At 52.3% G+C, this 23,509-nt stretch overlaps 1 protein-coding gene across 1 annotated transcript in view; it reads right to left on the minus strand.

The window, feature by feature from the left end:
- Nucleotides 1–23,509, minus strand: part of LOC140431056 (tetraspanin-32-like) — a 209,679-nt gene that overhangs the window by 177,864 nt on the left and 8,306 nt on the right. Inside the window, exon 3 of the mRNA XM_072518972.1 lies at nucleotides 1,161–1,258. Within this exon, the coding sequence (XP_072375073.1) occupies nucleotides 1,161–1,258 (98 nt within the window). The remainder of the gene's footprint in view (nucleotides 1–1,160; nucleotides 1,259–23,509) is intronic.

A 23,509-nucleotide genomic window follows, 5' to 3' on the forward strand; every position in this document is an offset into this window, starting at 1 on the left:
GGGCCAGGATCGGGGCCGCGTCATCTACACGCGCCCGGCCTTGTCGCCCGCGTAAAAGCGGCGCCGCATAGATGACGCGGCCGGCGCTGCATAACGAGCGTCATCCGCGCATGCGTGGTTGCCGTCCTCTCTAAGTCCGCCCCGCAAGAAGATGGGGGACGGATCTTGCGAGGCCGCGGAAGTAAGGAGGTCCTCCTTCAGAGAGGACGGCCCGACGATCGGTGGGCACCGATCGCAGGCCACCCCACATTCCAGGTGAAGCCCGGTGCAGGATCCCTCCTCGCCCCCCCACAGGCCGCCCCCCCAGCGTTCACGCACCGCCCACGACTGCAGCGACCAGGTGTGGATGGCGCCGGGGGTAACCCGCCGTTTTGGCCTGGCCACTCGGCCCATCCGGGCCTCAGAATAGCGGGGGTGCCGGAGAATCGCCATTTTGGGTGTCTCTGGCGATTCTCCGGCCTGCGGAACTCGACCGGGCCGATCCCGCCGCTTGGGAGAATCGCGGGAGGGCGTCGGACCGGCGTCCCCGGAAATTTTGGCGGCCCAGGCGATTCTCCCAACTGGCATGGGAGTGGAGAATCGCACCCCTTGAGTCCACAGACCTGGCACCAAGTCGTTCTCCTCTACTCCCCCCAGCCCATCAGCCACCCCCAGCAAGCCCCACAATCGTTCAGAGGTTTTGAATTATTAGCCTCTTGCTTCCCCCAATGGCCACGGCGCCCAGTTCCCGCTTGTAAATGCTTACACTAATTCACACCTGCGTGACTTCCGCTTGAGAGGGATGGAGCATGAAGTGGCCAACCCGCTAATGATTGAACTGAGATTTAAATCCATGGAAATGATGGTTTTGCATGGTCCCGCCAGCACGGGGCGCAAACTTCACTAATGTCGCCAAAAGGGGCCTGGAGCATGACACTGGATTCGGTGCCAGCTGCAATTTTTCACTTGTGCGCAATATTCCGCCCGATCGCAATCCTCGCTGCCAGAGGCGGGAAGCGGAGAATTCAGCCCAGAACGTGTCTGCCCACACACAACAGTCAGATCATTGCTTGAAACACCAAGATGTGTTTGTCTGCCTGATGGCGACCTCAAGCACAGTCTATTTGCTCCTTGTTGCCTGAATATCTTGTGTGATGTATCCCAAATAATGTGCTACTCACCACACTGAGCAAGTATTCCGATTCCTTCACAATTCCAATCAGACAGATAATTCCCAGGAGAGCGAGAAAGATGCTGGTGGACAGGCCACTATACACAGCTGTAGGAATAGACAGAGCAACAAAATTGATTTTAACCTGTGATAATCCAGACGAATGCTTCTTGGACAGAAATCTCACCATATTTTGTAATTGATGAAATGTAGAGTCTGGAGTCGGTTAAATATTGGCTTTAATCTTTTGGCATGAGGTTTAAATCCAGTCAAAAATTAGAAGCTGAACCATTTCTTGGCTACTGGCTGGTAACTAATAGTTTTGAGCACTGTCATAACCCCCATGAGGACCACAGAGAAACCATTGCCGATCTCCCCATGGGACTCATGGAGTACGAGCTTCCCAGGTAGGGGGCGGAGGCCACTCAGCTGGAGTTTGTTAGACTTACACATAAAAGCCGGCCCAAGCAGGGCTCGGAGATGTTGATTATCCCAACGGGGACTGAATAATGGAGTTACTGCCATGGGCAGAGTATTGTAGATAGTTTGAAATAAATAATTGTTCCATTACTGCTGGCTTCCTCAGTTACTAAAAGCACACAACACAAAACTTCACCTGTTAGCAATCTGACCCAAAGAGGCCTTAAAACCGATGCCAGGATTGTTTTGCATGTAATAGAAAGGCCAGCAGAGGGAGTGCTGAGTCATTGTATAGATAAAATAGCAAGAATATGCATTCTCTAAGGCAGTGCTTCCCAAAGTATTTTCCAATGTGACCCCATTTTAACACTTACACACTTATGTGACCCCAGACACCAACAAAAATAAAACCATTAATAAAGCAGTATAGTAACATCCAGTATATAATTATTATTGTTTGCATATCACAGATTAACATCTAATATACTATATAATTATGAAAATCTGTTTTTAAAGCACTTTGTAAAAATATTATTATTTCATGTACTCATGTAGGTTTCAGCCAAGCTTTCCAAATTCCCTAGTGACAGAGACTCTGCGCACCCCCATCAGAGACCTCCTCCCATCTGAACGCCTAACAGAGACCCCCATTAGAGACCTCCTCCATTCAGAACGCCCAACAGAGACCCCTATCAGAGACCTCCTCCCAACAGAGACCGCCATCAGAGGCCCCCATCAGTCACCCCTGCCTGAAAGCTCAGGTGCAGTCCAGACAGTAGGGTGAAAGATCACTGCATTTTGACTTACCCTTCCCTAACATCTGCTGCCTCAGACAAAAATGTTTAAAGCAGCAGCTGTTACAAGTGTCAGAGACTTCAAAAGCCAAATACACTTGAAAGGGCTTTAAATTCCAATTCAATTTCACACAGCAATACATTTCACTAGACAGTGATTGACATTTTTATGGGTCCTGACACAGCTGCTTCGGGGTTTGTTTATTTGTCATGCTAGTCACGCGTGGATGCATCTCAAGTACCCTTCAATGATACTAACCACAATGTTTACAAACAATCTTGCTATGATTGACAGCTCCTCACACATCAAAAGGAGCTAAGTGCTTTAATTTCCTTTTTTTCTCAGCAGAAAACAATTAGCTCCTTTTTATGTGGTGAGGAGCTGTCAATCATTTCACTGGACGGGTAGAGGCTAACTTCCTCGACCCCCCCCCCCCCCCCCCCCCCCCACCGCTTGGGGTTCATTGTGCCAGGAAAGCGCTTGTCAATATTTGCACCAAGGTTCACCCGATGGAGTTTCCACTGGGAGGGTTGGTGCATAACTGGGGTTTGTAGATTCAGGCTCCTAGCCCGTTAATTGTATCCAAATGAATGCATTTGATCTGTTGGCATGTCCCCACCAAAGTGGGACAGAACGCCCGCTATTGCCGTCGGGGACGGACCGGAGACTGATGTACTGCCCGGTGCAGAACCCGCATTTGGGCACCTGATGTGCTACCTTCACTTCAACCATTGGGTGGAGCTTAATCAGGCATTGCAATCCCCAGTGCACATTTTTGGCTATCCGGCTCCCTCTGGCTTTGGCACCTTCCCAGTTTACATGGCTCAGTCACGCCTGTTCATGGCCTTTCTGAGGGTCAGAATCTATGATGTAAATTTGTTTATTCCACTTCATTGTGAAGCTCCCACTTTCAGAGTCACAGTCCAAGAGGAAACCTTCAGTGTTCAGTAAGATAGCAGTGAACAGTTCAGGACATAGCGTCAGCTCTCACAACTCTGCTCAACATTTACCAGAACTTGAAGCAATAAAAATAACCAGGGTGATTTTTCTTGTTGAGGTGTCAGTTGCTGATAGCAGAAACAGTATTCAGCATGGTCACTGAGAGATAGCAGAGAGAGAGGGGCCCCTCAGATAACGCACCATGCACTCACTCCCAGCCATGCTGTTCAACCCTATCACGGAGCAGAAACGAGGAGAGTTTGGAATAGAAAGTATTTAACAGACTGGAGAATGCACACAGTGAGAACATTACACAAGTTGGTATGCGTTAAACTACAAATTATCAGCAATAACACACGTGTTGCATAAAAATCATACACACTGGGAGTATATTGGAGAAACAGTGTTATGTCTGTAAAGTGTATCTGGAGAGACTATTACACAGGATGGAATGTTTTTACGTGATGAGAGAAGGATGTAACTGGATTACAAAGTGAGAGCATCACAAAAACACAAGAGGAATTACAGTGTGAATTGTGTTATACAGAGTGTTAGCGAAAGCAATCACATAGGAACACGTTGCAGAAAGACAAGTTGAATTTGTTAGACAAATAAGAAATTACATAGATTGTATATTACACAGAATGAACAATAAATTTGATAAGGTCTGATAAGGGACACTGGGGTGTCGATGAGCGATTAACCTGTGGCCATTTAAAATAATGTAGGCAACATGCACATTTCCACGACACAGACGTGCAGCCTGGCGCCAAAGGTGCCGCTGAGTAGCTGCAGCTCAGACTTTGAGGCTAGCACCAATGTAAGCTTTCCTGCGCTACTCAAAGGAGAGGTGCATGCTGGCTGAAGCAGTTTATTCTGGGAAACACATCAGGAGAGGAAAGAAACCTGCGTAAGGGCAGCATGGTGGCACAGTGGCTAGCACTGCTGCCTCACAGCACCAGGGATTCGATTCCAGCCTCGGGTATCTGTCTGTGTGGAGTTTGTACATTCTCCCCGTGTCTGCAGGTTTCCTCTAGGTGCTCCGGTTTCCTTCCTGTTATAACCTGCCTGCTTACCATTGGCTGGGGACTAATGACAATCCCACAATCCTGTGGGTGTATGAGCTTCCCCAATGAGGGGGGCGGAGAAATCATTAGCAGTCTCCCACAGTCCAAAGATGTGTAGGTTAGGTGGATTGGCCATTCTAAATTGCCCTTAGTGTGCAGGGATGTGCAAGTTGGGTCATAGGGGGGACTTCCGGTGGCAGCATGTAGGTGGAAGTTGCATGTTGGATGGTTCTGGTTTTTGGAGTTTAATGCCCAGTTCCAAGGGCTGTTTTCGGATAAGCTGGTGCAGGAAGACATAAGGATGGGGAATGTCGAAGACCCAGAAAAAAAGCGCTGGGAAGAAGGGGGCGAGCGAAAGTTCGGCATCGAGTGAACGGGGCAAACCGGCAGCAGGAAAGATAGCGGAGGATCAATCGCTGGGTGGGGCCGCGCCCTTCACTGAAGAGAATTTGACCGAGGTGATGGCCGGAGAGTTTGAGAGGCAGTTCGCCAAACACATGGAGGTGATGCGTACGGAGATGATGGCTGCGATGAAGGAGCTGGCCCCGATGAAGGCGGCGGTGTTGAAGGCATCGGCCGAGGTACGGGAGCACGGAGAGAAGTTGAAGGGGGTGGAGGAAGCTCTGTCACAGCACAGGGACCAGTTCACCTCGATGGGTGAGGAGCTGTGGGGTTGGTGGAGGCCAACAAAGGACTCAAAGCCAAAGTGAAGGATCTGGAGAACGGGTCAAGGCGGCAGAATTCCAGAATTGTGGTCTTGAATGAGGGGGTGGAGGGCCCAAGGCTGACTGAGAACTTTGCGAAGGTGATGGGGGAGGGGTGTGAGGGATTCATAATTTAATATTGTCACAAGTAGGCTTACATTAACACTGCAATGAAGTTACTGTGAAAAGCCCCTAGTCGCCAAATTCGGCACTTGTTCGGGTTTGGGGTAAGGCAGTTGCTTTGACTGGGGGCCATGCTCGGGGGTAGGCTAGTTAACGGGAGTGAAGTGGGGGATACATCTGTTGTGGTGGGGGGGGGGGGGGGGAGTTGTTGGCGGGGGGTGGTTTTCATTCTCTTTTGCTCCTGTGAACGGAGTTGGTGTGGCGCAGTTGTGTGGGGGTGATTGATGTGGCTGACATTTTTGGGAGGCCCTGGGTGGGTGTGGCGTGGACCTGGGGGAGCTGGTTAAAGCAGAGATATGGCTGACCAGAGGGAAGGGGGTGCTGGGCACCACCCAGCTGATTTCATGGAATGTTCGTGGATTAAATGAGCCGGTTAAGAGGTTGCGCGTGTTTGTGAGGAGTCTGAATGCAGACGTTGTGTTTTTGCAAGAGACTCATGTGAAGGTGGCTGATCAGATGAGGCTGAGGAATGGATGGGTGGCACAGATGTTTCATTTGGGGCTGAATATGAGGACGAATGGGGTGGCAATGCTGGTTAATAAGAGGGTGTCCTCTCCGGTGGGGAGCAGAATGACGGACCCAGGGTGTAGATTTGTGATGATGACATGGAAGTTGGAGTTGGTGAGCATTTATGCCTCAAATTGGGATGATGTGGAGTTTATGGTGGGTCCCGGCAAAGATGCTGGGCCTGGACACGCACTGGTTGATTATGGGGGGGTGGGTTTTAATACAGTGCTGGATCCTAGGTTGGACTGATCGTGCCCCAATTTATGAGGGTGTCGGCATTGGCAAAGGAGTTGCTGGGATTCATGGAGTGAATGGGGGCGACGGACCCGTGGCGGTTTGAGGCGATGAGAGCGAAGGAATTTCCGTTCTTTTTGCATGTACACAGTGGGTACTGCCGGGTTGATTCGTTTTCTCCTGGACAAGGCATTGTTGGCGGGGGTGGCTGGGACCGAGTATTCAATGATCGTGGTGTCTGACCACGTGCCACACTGGGTGGACTTGCGGGTTGAGGGGGCAAGCTCCCAGAGACTGCAATGGAGGTGGATCTGGGGTTATTGGGTGATAAGGAGGTCTGTGAGGAGATAGGGATGGCTAACCTGAACTATGTGGAGCATAATAAGGCGGGAGGTCTCTGCGGCTACATTGCGGGAGGCGTTGAAGGCAGCGGTTAGAGTGGGGTTTATTTCCATTAGGCTGCATAGAGTGAGGGCAGAGAGGCTGAGGCTGGTGTGTTTGAGGCTTTTTCTCGTAACGTGTACAGTTTGGAGCCTCCGGCGAGGGGTGACGGCACGAGGCGGTTTCTGGATGAGCTGGAGTTTCCGAGGGTGGATGTGGCGAGGGTGCAGGGGCCAGGGTCCCCAATTGGACCAGGGCAGGTGATGGATTGTGTGGGGTCGATGCAGTCGGGGAAGGCCCTGGGCCCAGACAGGTTCCCAGCGGAGTTTTATAAGAAGTTTGAGTCAGAACTGGACCCCCTGTTGGTGGAGAAGTACAACGAGTTGATGGGGAGCTTCCTCCCACGCCGTCTCAGGCGTCTATCTCACTCTTTTTAAAGAAAAAGACCCAGAACAGTATGGGTCGTACCGCCCGATATCGTTGTTAAATGTTGATACAAAGCTATTGGCAATGGTGCATTCCATGCAGGTAGAGAATTAGGATTGATAGGGGAGGACCAGACGGGGTTCATCAATGGACAGCAGCTATCGGCCAATGTTCGGAGGTGATTGAATGTGGTAATTATGTCCTCAATGGGCCAGGAGGTGGTTGTGGTTGTGTCAATGGATGCGGAGAAGGTGTTTAACCGTGTGGAGTGGGCGTATTTAGTCAAGGTGTTGGGGCGGTTTGGGTTTGGGCATGGGTTTGTCGATGGGGTGAGATTGTTGTATTGGGTCCCAAAGGCGAGCGCGAGGACCAATAGTGTCGATTCGGAGTGTTTTGGGTTGCACCGGGGGACGAGGCAGGGGTGCCCGCTCGCCCCTTTGCTCTTTGCCTTAGTTATTGAACCATTGGCAATGGCAATTAAGGCTTCAAATGGGTGGCGGGGGATTGAGGGGGCGTGGGGTGGAGCACGAGTCTCTTTGTGCGCTGTTGACCTCTTGTTATATATTGCGGACCCAGTTGATGGTTTCAACAGGATTTCGGGGATCCTGGAGGAATTCTGTCTTTTTTGGGGATATGAGCTCAACATAACATAAGAACTAGGAGCAGGAGTAGGCCATCTGGCCCCTCGAGCCTGCTCCACCATTTAATGAGATCATGGCTGATCTTTTGTGGACTCAGCTCCACTTTCCGGCCTGAACACCATAACCCTTAATCCCTTTATTCTTCAAAAAACTATCTATCTTTATCTTAAAAACATTTAATGAAGGAGCCTCTACTGCTTCACTGGGCATGGAATTCCATAGATTCACAACCCTTTGGGTGAAGATGTTCCTCCTAAACTCAGTCCTAGATCGACTTCCCCTTATTTTGAGGCTATGCCCCCTAGTTCTGCTTTCACCCGCCAGTGGAAACAACTTGCCCGCATCTATCCTATCTATTCCCTTCATAATCTTATATGTTTTGATAAGATCCCCTCTCATCCTTCTAAATTCCAACGAGTACAGTCCCAGTCTACTCAACCTCTCCTCGTAATCCAACCCCTTCAGCTCTGGGATTAACCTAGTGAATCTCCTCTGCACACCCTCCAGTGCCAGTACGTCCTTTCTCAAGTAAGGAGACCAAAACTGAACACAATACTCCAGGTGTGGCCTCACTAACACCTTATACAATTCCAGCATAACCTCCCTAGTCTTAAACTCCATCCCTCTAGCAATGAAGGTCAAAATTCCATTTGCCTTCTTAATCACCTGTTGCACCTGTAAACCAACTTTTTGGCGACTCATGCACTAGCACACCCAGGTCTCTCTGCACAGCAGCATGTTTTAATATTTTATCATTTAAATAATAATCCCTTTTGCTGTTATTCCTACAAAATTGGATAACCTCACATTTGTCATCATTGTATTCCATCTGCCAGACCCTAGCCCATTCACTTAGCCTATCCAAATCCCTCTGCAGCCTTCCAGTATCCTCTGCACATTTTGCTTTACCACTTATCTTAGTGTCATCTGCAAACTTGGACACATTGCCTTTGGTCCCCAACTCCAAATTATCTATGTAAATTGTGAACAGTTGTGGGCCCAACACTGATCCCTGAGGGACACCACTAGCTACTGATTGCCAACCAGAGAAACACCCATTAATCCCCACTCTTTGCTTTCTATTAATTAACCAATTCTCTATCCATGCTACTACTTTCCCCTTAATGCCATGCATCTTTATCTTATGCAGCAACCTTTTGTGTGGAACCTTGTCAAAGGCTTTCTGGAAATCTAGATATACCACATCCATTGGCTCCCCATTATCTACCGCACTGTTAATGTCCTCAAAAAATTCCACTAAATTAGTTCGGCACGACCTGCCCTTTATGAACCCATGCTGCGTCTGCCCAATGGGACAATTTCCATCCAGATGCCTCGCTATTTCTTCCTTGATGATAGATTCCACCATCTTCCCTACTACCGAAGTTAAGCTCACTGGCCTATAATTACCCGCTTTCTGCCTACCTCCTTTTTTAAACAGTGGTGTCACGTTTGCTAATTTCCAATCCGCCGGGACCACCCCAGAGTCTAGTGAATTTTGGTAAATTATCACTAATGCATTTACAATTTCCCTAGCCATCTCTTTCAGCACTCTGGGATGCATTCCATCAGGTCCAGGAGACTTGTCTACCTTTAGCCCCATTAACTTGCCCATCACTACCTCCTTGGTGATAACAATCCTCTCAAGGTCCTCACCTGTCATAGCCTCATTTCCATCAGTCACTGGCATGTTATTTGTGTCTTCCACTGTGAAGACCGACCCAAAAAACCTGTTCAGTTCCTCAGCCATTTCCTCATCTCCCATTATTAAATCTCCCTTCTCATCTTCTAAAGGACCAATATTTACCTTAGCCACTCTTTTTTGTTTTCTATATTTGTAGAAACTTTTACTCTCTGTTTTATATTCTGAGCAAGTTTACTCTCATAATCTATCTTACTCTTCTTTATAGTTTTTTTAGTAGCTTTCTGTTGCCCCATAAAGATTTCCCAGTCCTCTAGTCTCCCACTGATCTTTGCTACTTTGTATGTTTTTTCCTTCAACTTGATACTCTCCCTTATTTCCTTAGACATCCACGGTCGATTTTCCCTCTTTTTACCGTCCTTCCTTTTTGTTGGTATAAACCTTTGCTGAGCACTGTGAAAAATCACTTGGAAGGTTCTCCACTGTTCCTCAACTGTTTCACCATAAAGTCTTTGCTCCCAGTCTACCTTAGCTAGTTCTTCTCCCATCCCATTGTAATCTCCTTTGTTTAAGCACAAAACACGAGTGCTTGATTTTACCTTCTCACCCTCCATCTGTATTTTAAATTCCACCATATTGTGATCGCTCCTTCCGAGAGGATCCCTAAATATGAGATCCTGAATCAATCCTGTCTCATTACACAGGACCAGATCTAGGACCGCTTGTTCCCTCGTAGGTTCCATTACATACTGTTCTAGGAAACTATTGCGGATACATTCTACAAACTCCTCCTCAAGGGTGCCTTGACCGACCTGGTTAAACCAATCGACATATAGATTAAAATCCCCCATGATAACTGCTGTACCATTTCTACATGCATCAGTTATTTCTTTGTTTATTGCCTGCCCCACCATAATGTTACATGGGGAAAAGTGAGGTATCCCCAATTAATACCCGGGGACAGGGGGGAGTTTAAGGAGGTTGGTGTTTTGGTTGGTAGGGGTGAGCTTTCTGGGGTGGGGTCAGTTGGGGATGAAGTATTTCCAGGACCTTTTTCGTTGAGGGTAAGTTTGCTGAATTGGAGGAGCTTGAGGAGGTGTACCTGCTGCCAAAGGGGAATTGGTTCAGGTGCCTGCAGGTGAGGGACATCTTGAGAAAAGAGTTGGGTTCGTTCCCGCAACTCCAGCGCTACAGGACAAGCTCCTGTCCGAGGATGAGATAGGCGAGGGCAAGGTGTCAGATATATATGGGGAGTTGATGGGGAAGGAGGACGCCCCAGTGGAGGAGGTTGGCGCAAGTGGGAGGAGGAGTTGGTAGGGGTGATATAAGCCGGGGTGTGGAGTGAGACTCTGTGTAGGATAAACTCGTCCTTGTCGTGAGCAAGACTGAGTCCCATACAGTTCAAGGTGGTGCATAGGGCTCATGTGATGGGGTCCAGGAAGAGCCGTTTTGTACCGGGGTGGAAGATGATGTGGGCGGTGTGCAAGGGGACCGGCAAACCATGTCCATATGTCATATGTTTTGTCCGAAGTTGGAGGGGTTTTGGAAAGAGTTCGCAAATGTAATGTCGAATATTTGGGGAGTGGAGATAGCGCTGAGCCCGTGGGTGGTGATATTTGGTGTGTCAGTGGATCCGGGGGTGCAGGTGGGGAGAGAGGCCGAGGTGGTAGCCTTTGCCACCTTAATAATTAAACAAAAAAGAACAATACCCATCCTACAAGCCCACAATAACAATACAAGTGCAAACTCCAAAATGGCCAAAAGGCATCTACATAAGGACATGGGGAGTCCAGACTGAGTGAAATACAGAAATATAGTTCTTATTTCCACATGATATTCACACCGCCTGGTCGATCCCTACCAGAATCCTGATCTGGTATCGGTGCCTTATTGCAGACGTTTTAATAGAGATCCCCCACCCCTAACGGGGGAGCCAGTACTGCACAAGAAGCACGGGGAAAATCGTCGGCTCCAACGCACCCCTCCCTGATGAGCTCAATGCATTCTATGCCCACCTTGAGCAAGAGGTCAGCGAGAGCGAGCCCGCTACCCCAGAAGCCGCGGATGAACTTGTATCTGAGATCACCACTGCAGACGTCAGAGCAGCCTTCTCGAAGGTCAACCCACGGAAAGCCACTGGCCCGGATGGGGTACCCGGACGGGCACTCAGGTCTTGCGCTGATCAGCTGGCGGGGTATTCGCAGACATCTTCAACGTCTCTCTACCACAATCTGAGGTCCCTATCTGCTTCAAGAAGACGACCATCATCCCTGTACCAAAAAAATGTCAAGCAGCGTGCCATAACGACTATCGTACAGTGGCTCTGACATCCAACATCATGAAGTGCTTTGAAAGGTTAGTTATGGCACGAATCAACTCCAGCCTCCCGGATTGCCTTGATCCACTACAGTTTGCCTACCGCTGCAACAGGTCCACAGCAGACGCCATCTCCATGGCCCTGCACTCTACCCTGGAACACCTAGATAACAAAGACACCTATGTCAGATTCCTATTTATCGACTACAGCTCAGCCTTCAACACCATCATTCCTACGAAACTCATCTCCAAACTCTGTGGCCTTGGCCTCGGCTCCTCCCTCTGCGACTGGATCCTAAACTTTCTAACTCACAGGCCACAATCAGTAAGGATAGGCAACAACACCTCTTCCATGATCATCCTCAACACCGGTGCCCCACAAGGCTGTGTCCTCAGCCCCCTACTATACTCCTTATACACCTATGACTGTGTGGCCAAATTCCCCTCCAATTCGATTTTCAAATTTGCTGATGACACCACCTTAGTGGGTCGGATTTCGAACAATGACGAGACAGAGTACAGGAATGAGATAGAGAATCTGGTGAACTGGTGTGAAGACAATAATTTCTCCCTCAATGTCAACAAAATGAAGGAGATTGTCATCGACTTCAGGAAGTGTAGTGGAGAACATGCCCCTGTCTACATCAATGGGAACGAAGTAGAAAGGGTCGAGAGCTTCAAGTTTTTAAGTGTACAGATCACCAACAGCCTGTCCTGGTCCCCCCATGCCGACACTATAGTTAACAAAACCCACCAATGACTCTACTTTCTCAGAAGACGAAGGAAATTTGGCATGTCAGCTACGACCCTCACCAACCTCAACAGATGTACCATAGAAAGCATTCTTTCTAGATGTATCACAGTTTGGTATGGAGCCTGCTCTGCCCAAGACCGCAGGAAACGCCAAAAGGTCGAGAATGTAGCCAAGTCCATCACGCAAACCAGCCTCCCATCCATTGACTCTGTCTATAATTCCCGCTGCCTCAGAAAGGCAGCCAGCATAATTAAGGACCCCACGCACCCCGTACATACTCTCTTCCACCTTCTTCTGTCAGGAAAAAGATACAAAAGTTTGAGGTCACCTACCAACCGATACAAGAGCAGCTTCTTCCCTACTGCTATCAGACTTTTGAATGGACCTACCTCGTATTAAGTTGATCTTTTCTCTACACCTTGCTATAACTGTAACATTATATTCTGCAGTCTCTCCTTCCTTCCCTATGTACGGTATGCATTGTTTGAACAGCATGCAAGAAACAATACTTTTCACTGTATACTAATACATGTGACAATAATAAATCAAATCAAATCAAAGTTAATCATTCCCACCCTGTAGACCTCAGGCGGGCTATCACAGGCACCCCAACAGATGCCAAATATCACACACCCACCCCCCAACAAACATCTCACAACAAATCCAATTTGCAGTTAGCCCAACCCCAGTCCTTGCTTCTGTACAAATGATCCTGCCCGTCCGGTGCATCAAAATAGTAATCTGTCGATTCGTAGTTACTCAGAGGCACGCAGGGTACACCACCGAATCGAACGTTGCTCCTGTACAACTCAGCCTTGGCCTTGTTGAATGCTGCCCGCCTCTTAGTGTCATGTGAGAGTACCTTTAAGAAATGGGTGTTTATAAATGGGTGTGTATATAAGTATCTATAGTGAGAGTACCTTTAAGAAATGGGTGTTTATTACTGCAGTGATGTCAGAGAGTGGGTGGAGCTGGGCTGTCTGTCAGCTTTTTACTTTCGTTTTAGGCTGTTTGCTGAGGGTGTGTTTTAGTTTCGTTTTCAGAGCTGAATAGCTGCAGTCACAGCCAGAAGGGGTATTAGTCTCTCTCTGTAATCTAAAAACTGTCAATCGATCCTGGTGATTTAAAACTAATAACAGTAGCGACTTTAACCTGATGTGCTTCTGGTAAAAGGTGTTTTAAGTCTTAAAGATGTTAAAAGGGAAGCTTAAAGAATTACTTAATGTTGTATTCTTTGGGGGTTGTATTTGAATTAATGGTTGCTAAGATGTTCACTGTATGTTTTAAAAAGGTTAACTTGAGTTCATAGAATAAACATTGTTGTGCTTTAAAAATATACTTTTCCATTTCTGCTGTACCACACCTGTAGAGTGGGCCGTGTGCGCCCCATACCACAATCTATTAAAAGTTGTGGGTCAGGTGAACTCCATGATACACTTTGGGGTTCTCTAAACCCTGACCCATAACATTAGCCAGCTCCGCTTCCACATCCTGGTAGAGCCTAATGGCATGCCCGCCCCCCCCCCCGCCCCCCCATTTATAGTCCTGATGGTCCTTCACCCACCGCAGGACCCTTTCCTTTCCTTGGTGATTGTGAAAAGGCATGAAGATTACCCGCGGTGGTTCATCAGAACAGGGCTTCTGCCTGAGCGACCTGTGGGCCTGATCCAACTCGGGAGGGGAAACCATTCCACCCTCCCCCACCATCGTCCCAAACAACTGCGACATTTATTTTGTTGGGTTCAGACCTTCCAGACCCGCCAGCAGCCCAACGACTCTCAAATTCTGCCTTCTGGAGCGATTCTCCAGATCGTCGTGCTTGGCCCTTAGCGCCTTGTTATCACCGGCCTCCCGTGCCATTTCCACTTCCAGGGAGGTAATCTGGTCACACTCCATCGAAAGAGCAAGCTCCACATCCTTGCGCCTTCTGGTCAGTTTTTGCCAAGACTGCACGAAGAGGGGCCAGGGCCCTTAAATTGCTCTGTCAAGGGTGCAATTAAAAATTACGATCGGCTGTCATAATTTTTTAAGTTCCACCGCCCAAGAGTTTGATCTGCCCGAAGGTAGTTGGTAGCAGTAGTCCGCGTTTGTGACAATTGTAAGTTTCTATGACAGTATGGTAAATAATTTAGGGGTAGACCTCTGTGTATGTGATTTATATGCAGGGAAATACAGTACGACATGACAGTCTAAATTTAGCACCTAGGCTAATACCATCTGGTCTGGTCTCATTGTTTTCCTCATCTCTCTTCATGTTGCCTTCAGATGGGTGCGATGTAACCATTCACACCTACTTGGTCACATTCTTGCTCTCTTTGTAATACCCATTATCACTCTTTTCGCTTTTGCAGCCTGAAATCTTTGTCTTTCCGTCTCTCCTGCCCTCCACCCTATCACAGGCCTTCCCTTTTATTCTTCTTGACCCATGCCCCCCTTCCGCTGGCTCAAAACCTATTGCGCGGGATTCTCCTTGTCTTAGACTTCACGCCAACGCAGAATTTGTGGACTTTCACGACAGTAAAACCGGCGCCGCACCTGGGCCAATTTGGTTACTATTAAGGGACTAGCTCCGGCGCCATGTGGAATACAATCAATTCCAGTGAGAAACGGTGCCGGATTTGCGATTGACACCCAAAGGCTGACAAGCTGCAGCCGCGTATAAACAATTCTCCTGCCACACACACCATCCCAGCCAACAAGATGGCAGCGAGGAGAGTAGCCCCGAGGTTCACAGGACGCAGTGGGGGAACGGCAGATCACCCTGTACCCCGGCCTGAGAAGGAGGCTTCCAGCCGCTGCCGTTCGTCGTGCCTGAGCACAGGTAGCAGAGGCCGTGAACGCTGTGGGCAACGCCATCCTGAAGGCCCAGCAGTGCCGGAAAACACTACTCGACCTTCTCAGGGCGGCCAGGGTGAGTAGACAGCACCGTGCCTCTGGCACTAATCTCGCCCCACAGACCCGTAACCCTAACTCCTGCACCCCCCCCCCCATCCCCCCACCACCCCCGGAGGGTAGCCGAACCCCCTGGCACCATGCCGGCACCCATTCCGGCTGCCACCCCCTGGGCTGCATGCATTGCTTGTATAACATTGTTGTTTTTTGTATCCCCCCCCCCCAGGAGAAGGCTGCGCATAACTGCTGGGAGCAGGAGAAGACAGGTGGGGGACCGCCGGACCTGCAGCCCCTTGCCATGGCAGAGCAGATGGCCCTGAACGTGGTTGGCGGCCCGGAGGAAAGGGAAGTCGCCGAGGTGGAGCTCAGCCGCGGGCGGGGAAGTGAGACTCCGCTTAGCTGCGGTTCCCCGTGACACATGTGTCAACCACCTCCAACACCACCCGCACACCACCCTCAACCCTACACCTTCCTCACCCCACACGATTCTCACCCCCACACCACCATCACGCCAAATCCACCCTCACCCCCACACCACCCCCACCTACTCCCTCACCCTGCACCACCACCCTCCCCACCCCTATGCCCATTCCCCCACCCACGGCCCGCGTCTGGTCTTGCAGGACCTACTGGAGATGGGGCGGGCCCATCTGGTGTCCCCCGCCCCAGCCAGTGCCACAGCCGGAACCCCCCTATGAGCCGAGCACCGACGAGATCAGCAGCTCGGACACCAGCTCTCCGTCCGAGATTCAGGACACCCTGGAGCTCGGGTCGGTGGATGACACAGATTTCCCGTCACAGCTGTCTCCAGTACCCTCCACCATCCCAGAGACACTCACCTTGGTTGGCCACTTTAGCGAAGAGGCTCCTGGGATACTCTCTGGTGCAGCACACAACTGCTCCGGTACAGCAGGTGGAGGTAGGAACTCTTGAGGGGTGGAAGGTCGGCCCGATGAACTAGCTACCGTCCAAATGGATCTCGGGCTTCTGGAACAGACATTCCCATCTAGAATGGAGATGCAGTCGCAGAGCAGGGATGGCATGAGGGGTCGTCGGCGAGCAACCAGCACCTGCAGGTGCAGCAGGAGGTTGTGGTGACAATGCATGCCAAAATCGCATGGGTGGCATCTGCGGTGGAGGCATTAGGGGCGACGATTTTGGCTATGGTCAACAGGTCCAAGGTCTGGGGCATTCTGTACAGATGCTGGCTGTGGCCCAGGACAGGGTTGCAGCCTCACAGGAGACCTTAGGCCTGAGCCCCCTAGACATTGCAGCGGCACTCCGGAGCATGGATTAAGTCACAGCAGACCATGCGTGGGAATGTTGACACCGCTGGCCGACGTGGTGCAGACACAGAGAAGGGTGGCCCAGTCCCAGAGGGAAATGGCGCAGTCACTGGCTGACGAGACACAGACCCAGAAGGAGGTGGACAGGTGTGGGCTGGCCGGGCAGGGGCGGGGCAGGGGGAAATGGGTGGACGTTGAGGGGGAATGGGTGTCCCATGCTCCCCCCCTCCCCCACCCCGCCCAACCGTCCCCACCACTTCCACCAAACAAATCCATTGGGACCATGTCATGGAATGGCCAGCTCGCACGGAGGGAGCACCCAGGTGGACGGTGGAAGGTGTTACCGTGAGCAGGAGTTAGACGTTGTCATACGATGTGGAGCATCAGAGCTCATCGCTGAGCGGGTTGTAATTATCCTCCATCCCATGGACCTACTGTCCTACGGTGCTACTGCCTACCCAGGGCCCCTACCCCGTAGTGGGACAGGTATGTATCATGGCAGCCTGCTGCACATGTGGGTGGCACGATAGCACAGTGGTTAACACTGTTGCTTCACAGCGCCAGGGTCCCAGGTTCGATTCCTGCTTGAGTCACTGTCTGTGCGGAGTCTGCGCGTTCTCCCTGGGCTGGATTCTCCGTCCCGCTGCGCAACATTTCTGTTTCGGCACGCCAGCGGGATGCTCCCTTACGCTGGCTGGTCAATGGACTACCCATTGTGGGGCAGCCCCACGCCGTCGGGAAACCCCCGGGCTGCCGGCAAGATGGAACATCCTGCCGCCGGAGAACCCAGCCCCCCCCTGTGACTGCGTGGGTTTCCTCCGGGTGCTCCGGTTTCCTCCCACATGCCCCGAAAGACGTGCTGTTAGGTGAATTGGACATTCTGAATTCTCCCTCAAGAGTACCCAAACAGGCGCCGGAGTGTGGCGACTAGGGGATTTTCACAGTAACTTCATTGCAGTGTTAATGTAAGCCTACATTGTGACAATAATAAAGATTATTATCACGGAGGGTGTTGAAGGCGGGGATGGCCAGGGGGAAATGAGGTGGTGCGGGGTTGGGATGTGATGCCCCTGCCCCTGGCCAGTGCTCCCCCTCTAACCCCCTTCCTAGTCGGTGAACCTGGAGGCTATAAGAGCGTCCCGTGCGGTTGGCCGTGGCGCACACATCATGCGGCCTCCCATGCCTGCCTGGGCTCCATGTTTAGCCCACCCTCGCCCTCCTCGTTGGACGAGGCCTGGCCTTCATTCTGCTCCTCCAGCACATCGCCCCTCTGCTGTGTGATGCAGCAGGCCACCATGATGTGGGCGACCCTCTCAGCGTCACAGTGGAGGGCCCCTCCAGAGCGGTCGGAGGCACCTGAACCCCATCCTCAGGATGCCGAAGCACCGCTCGATCACACTCCTGGTCGTTGCTGTATGGCCGTCGTTGTACCGGTCTCGGCATCGGGCTGTGGTCTCTGGATAGGTGTCAGAAGCCACGACTGCAGTGGTTCCCCCCATCATGCAGGAGCCAACCCCCCCCAGCCTGAGGGGCATCTCGAACATGTCAGGAATCGTCGAGTGTGCCAGGAGTCATGCACACTTCCCGGGTACCGGGCACAGACATGTATGATGCGCACCTGGTGGTCACATATCAGTTGCACGTTCATCGCGTGGAACCCCATTCGGTTTGTGAACAGCGGCCTGTTATCCGCAGGTGCCCCTAGGGGGAAATGCATCCCATTGATTACCCCCTGGACCAAGAGCATCCCGTCGATGACGGAAAACCCCACTTCCCGAGCATCCTGGTGGCCTGGTTCTCATTGAAGCTGATCTGCCTGGGCATATCGGGCCTCCGCTGATGCACCTGTGCACCGATGTCTGTGAGATCCGGGACAGGTCCCCACTCGGCGCCTGGAAGGACCTCGTTGCATAAATGTTCAGGGCGACCGTCACCTTAACGGCCACTGGGAGCAGGTGTCTACCCCCATACCCCCATATCTGACAGATATGTCGCACTGTCTCCCTACTCAGCCGGAGTCTTCAATGGCATGCCCGGTCCGGCAGCTTCTCGAATGACAGGCGGTGCCGGGACACACGAGGCCTCATGCGGCACCTCCTTGGCACCTCCTCCCCCTCAGCCTGTTGGGCGGTCGGCTCTCCAACCTGGGCGACTGCCACCTGTCCCTCTGCGGCACGGTCCGCTGCTGCCTGCTCCGCTGCTGCAGCTTCCTCCTCCTTGTACAGCCACAAGGCATCCCCCAGGGTGGCAGCGACTAGCAAGAAGGCCACCATTGCTGATTGTATTCCAATATCAATTGTCTGCAGGGGCTGAAAGGTCGACATGTTAACATGGTGCGTACCTCTGTGTCCAACCAGATCTAACGGACTACAACGTGCCAACGGGCCCCGGTTAGCACTGCAAGCTTTGATCATAGAATTTACAGTGCAGAAAGAGGCCATGCCTCCACCTTATCCCCATAACCCAGTAATCCCACCTAACCTTTTTGGACACCAAGGTCAATTTAGCATGGCCAATCCACTTGATCTGCACATCTTTGGACTGTGGGAGGAAACCGGAGCACCCGGAGGAAACCTACGCAGACACGGGGATAACGTGCAGACTCCACACAGACAGTGACCCAAGCGGGAGTCGAACCTGGGATCCTGGAGCTGTGATGCAACTGTGGTAACCACTATGCTACTCCCTGTCCCTCCCCCCCCACATCCCCACACCCCTGGCCCCGTGGGTGCCCGGCTCCGTGGTTGGTGTTGCGTTCACCAGGGGCTACTGTGGGTGTTGCCCTGGGTGGGCCGTCGGTGGGTGGTAGCTGGGTGGTGGAGGGGATTGGGGCGGGGGGGTGATGTGGCGGGGACATGGGGTGCGTGGGTGGGGGGATGGGGCACCCATATGGCTGGTGTTACTCTGTGTGGTAAACCACTGTTGCACCTGTATTAGGTGATGTACGGTAGGACCTGTACTACAGGTTCGCCGGTAGTCCCTGCCTGTATAAATATGCGTGTCCTCCAGCCAGCAGCCATTTCACCAGCTGCTGTGGGAGGCCACACATCTGATAGCAATAAAGCCTCAGTTGGATTCAACTATCGTCTTTGCCGAATTGATCGTGCTTCAATTTATTGCTATCAGTTTCTAAGGATGGACCTCAGTATCAAACCGGATCACCTGCAGCTGGATCCGCACTCAAGCGACGCCGGAAAGGACTTCCAGCACTGGCTCGCTTGCTTCGTGGCGTATATCAACGCGGCACCAACCCCTGTCCCGGAGGCTCAGAGATTCAGATTTTATATTCCAGGTTGAGCTCCAAAGTCTTTCCGTTAATCCAGGATGCGCCGAACTACACCGAAGCCATGACTCTACTCAAGGACAACTACGCACAGAAGACGAACACGCTCTTCGCCAGGCACGCACTCGCCACTCGCTCTCAACTCACTGGTGAGTCCATAGAAGACTTCTGGCGGGCCCTAATCCCACTAGTCCGGGACTGTGACTGTCAGGCCGTTACGGCCACGGATCACTCAGACCTCCTTATGAGGGACGCTTTTGTGACTGGAATTGGGTCAGAACTCATACGCCAGCGGCTCCTAGAAGGGGCCATGCGCGACCTCGCAGAGACTAAAACGCTAGCGCTCTCCATGACGGTCGCCCTGTGCAACGTCCAGTCCTACACCCCAGCCACGCGGCCCACCCCTCCTACGCTTCGTGGACCCCACAGACAGCCGCCGCAGCGGGGGCGCTGGCCACCCAATACGCCTGCGCTGCATGCCAGCCAGCGAACCCCGGGGGGCCCCGATGCTATTTTTGCGGCCAACAGAAGCACCCCCGCCAACGCTGCCCGGCCCGCGCTGCCCATTGTAAAGCCTGCGGGAAGAAGGGCCACTTCGCCGCGGTGTGCCAGGCCTGCTCAGTAGCCGCGATCGCCCTCACCCCCCTCGGTCACGGACAATGGGCACCGCCATCCCCCCCCCTCCTCAGACCACGTGCAGCCAGTGGGCACCGCCATCTTCCCCTCCGCGCAACACGTGCGTTCCATGGGCGCCGCCATCTTGTTCCACCCCCGCAACGTGCGTTCCATGGGCACCGCCATTTTGTAACCTGCAAGATCTTCGGGCGCCGCCATCTTGTCTACCCCTCAGCACATGGGCACCAGTGTTCCAGGACCCGGGCTCACCAGCCGTCCCATGACCCGACGACCAACCAAGACTCCCCTCCATGTCAATCGACCAGTCTCGTCCGCATAACCTGACCAACGCATGCACCAGCGAGAAAGTCGACGGACATGTAACCTCCTGCCTGCTGGACTCCGGGAGCATCGAAAGTTTCATACACCCGGATACGGTAAGGTGCTGCTCCCTCACGATACCACCCGCCAACCAAAAAATCACCCTGGCCACCGGATCCCATTGGGTAGCGATCCGGGGGTAATGTACGGTCATGCTCAAGGTCCAGGGCGTAGAATTCAGCTACTTCCGCCTCTACGTCCTCCCTAATCTCTGCGCTGCATTAATCCTCGGTCTGACTTCCAGTGCAACCTCCAGAGCCTAACTCTGAAATTCGGCGGGCCCTTACCACCCCTTACTGTGTGCGGCCTCGCGACCCTAAAGGTCGACCCACCTTCCCTCTTTGCCAATCTAACTCCAGATTGCAAACCCGTCGGCACCAGGAGCTGACGGTACAGCACCCAGGACAAGACCTTCATCAGGTCCGAAGTCCAGCAGCTGCTTCGGAAAGGCATCATCGAGGCCAGCAACAGCCCCTGGAGAGCTCAAGTGGTAGTAGTTAAAATTGGGGAGAAACACCGAATGGTTGTGGACCACATCCAGACCATCAACCGGTACACGCAGCTCGACACGTACCCCCTCCCACACATATCTGACATGGTTAACCAGATTGCACAGTACCGGGTCTTCTCAACGGTGGACCTGAAATCCGCCTACCACCAGCTCCCCATCCGTAAATCGGACCGTCCATACACTGCCTTCGAGGCAGACGGCTGCCTATACCACTTCCTTAGGGTCTCCTTCGGCGTCACAAACGGGGTCTCGGTCTTCCAATGGGAGATGGACCTTGCTAAATTTCTCCACACCGCTACTCTCCTAAACCTCACTTACAACAAGGAGAAGTGCGTGTTCAGCACGAACCGCTTAGCCATCCTCGGCTATGTGGTCCAGAACGGGACCCGGACCCAACCGCATGAGCCCCCTCATGGAGCTCCCCCTCCCCCATTGCCCAGGGCCCTCAAACGCTGCCTGGGGTTCTTTTCGCACTACGCTCAGTGGGTCCCAAAGTATGCGGACAAGGCCTGCTCACTCATACAGTCCACCCAGTTTCCCCTGACGGCCGAGGCCCAAAAGGCCTTCGCCCGGATCAGAGCTGATATTGCCAAGGCCGGGATGCACGCTGTAGATGAGACACTGCCCTTCCGTAGAAAGCGACGCATCAGACGTCGCCCTTGCCGCCACCCTCAATCAGGCAGGCAGGCCCGTGGCATTCTTTTCCCGCATCCTTCATGCCTCAGAAATGTGGCCGGCAGGAGATTCACTCTCCTCACTGACCAACGGTCGGTAGCCTTCATGTTCAACAACACATAGCGGGGCAAGATCAAAAATGATAAAATCTTGCGGTGGAGAATCGAGCTCTCCACCTATAATTACGAGATTATGTATCGCCCCGGCAAACTCAACGAACCTCCAGACGCCCTATCACGAGGTACATGTGCCAGCACACAGGTTGACCGACTCCGGGCCCTGCTCGACAGCCTTTGTCACCCAGGAGTCCCAGGAGTTGAACCACTTCATTAAGGCACAAAATTCATTAAGGCCTCCCGCCCCTTTGAACGCCTCAGTGTGGACTTCAAAGGCCCCCTCCCCTCCACCGACCATCACACATATTTTCTCAGTGTGATCGACGAATACCCCCGGTTCTCCTTCGCCATCCCATGCCCCGACATGGCGTCTGCCACCTTCATTAAAGCCCTCAACACAATCTTCACTCTGTTCAGTTTCCCCGCCAGATCCACAGTGACAGGGGATCCTCATTCATGAGTGATGAGCTACACCAGTTCCTGCTCAGCAGGGGTATCGCCTCCAGCAGAACGACAAGCTATAACCCCTGGGGAAACGGACAGGTAGATAGGGAGAATGGGACGGTATGGAGAGCCGTCCAGCTGGCCCTACGGTCCAGAAACCTCCCGGCCTCCCGCTGGCAGGAGGTCCTCCCTGATGCACTCCACTCCATTCGCTCATTACTCTGCACTGCCACGAACAATACACCCCATGAACGTCTTTTTGCCTTCCCCAGGAAGTCCACATCCGGGGTGTCGCTCCCGACTTGGCTTGCAGCTCCGGGAACCATGCTTCTCCGTAAGCACGCCTGACTCCACAAGGCGGACCCGTTGGTGAAGAGGGTGCACTTGCTCCACGCAAACCCCCAGTACGCCTACGTGGCGTTCCCCAACGGCCGCCAGGATACTGTCTCCTTCAGGGACCTGGCACCAGCAGGTTCCACCCCCACACCCCCTCCACCCCCGGCACCACCCTCCCCTCTCCCATCGCTCCCAACAGCAGCCCCCCCAGGAGATCCGTCCCCCCCCCTACCCGCGCCCGACGATGAAGAGGATTTCGGCATGCTCCCGGAGTCACCATCAATCAGATCAGCACCAACATCGCCGACACCACTGCGTCGCTCCCAGAGGAACATCAAGGCCCCGGACCGGCTAAACCTCTGACTGGTCCACCAGACATCAAAGGACATTTGTTTGCTCAAATCTTGTAAATATTAACTCATTGTTGTATATAGTTATCCACCACCCCCGGCGGACTCAATTTTTAACAGGGGGTGAATGTGGTAAACCACTGTTGCACCTGTATTAGGTAATGTACGGTAGGACCTGTACTACAGGTTCATCGGTAGTCCCTGACTGTACAAATATGTGTGTCCTCCAGCCAGCAGCCATTTCGGCAGCTGCTGTGGGAGGCCACACATCTGATAGCAATAAAGCCTCAGTTGGATTCAACTATCGTCTTTGTCCAATTGATCGTGCCTCACGCTGCAGAACCAGGGACCAAGTTGGGTAGTCAGTAGGTGCGCAGCAAGATGCCGCTGTAATGGCGATCCGTGCCTGGACACCGCCCTAGTCCCTTGGCTATCACCCTGGCCACTCGGCCTGTTCCCCA

The sequence above is a fragment of the Scyliorhinus torazame genome, chromosome 10 (assembly GCF_047496885.1).
Source record: "Scyliorhinus torazame isolate Kashiwa2021f chromosome 10, sScyTor2.1, whole genome shotgun sequence".
Taxonomy (NCBI): domain Eukaryota; kingdom Metazoa; phylum Chordata; class Chondrichthyes; order Carcharhiniformes; family Scyliorhinidae; genus Scyliorhinus; species Scyliorhinus torazame.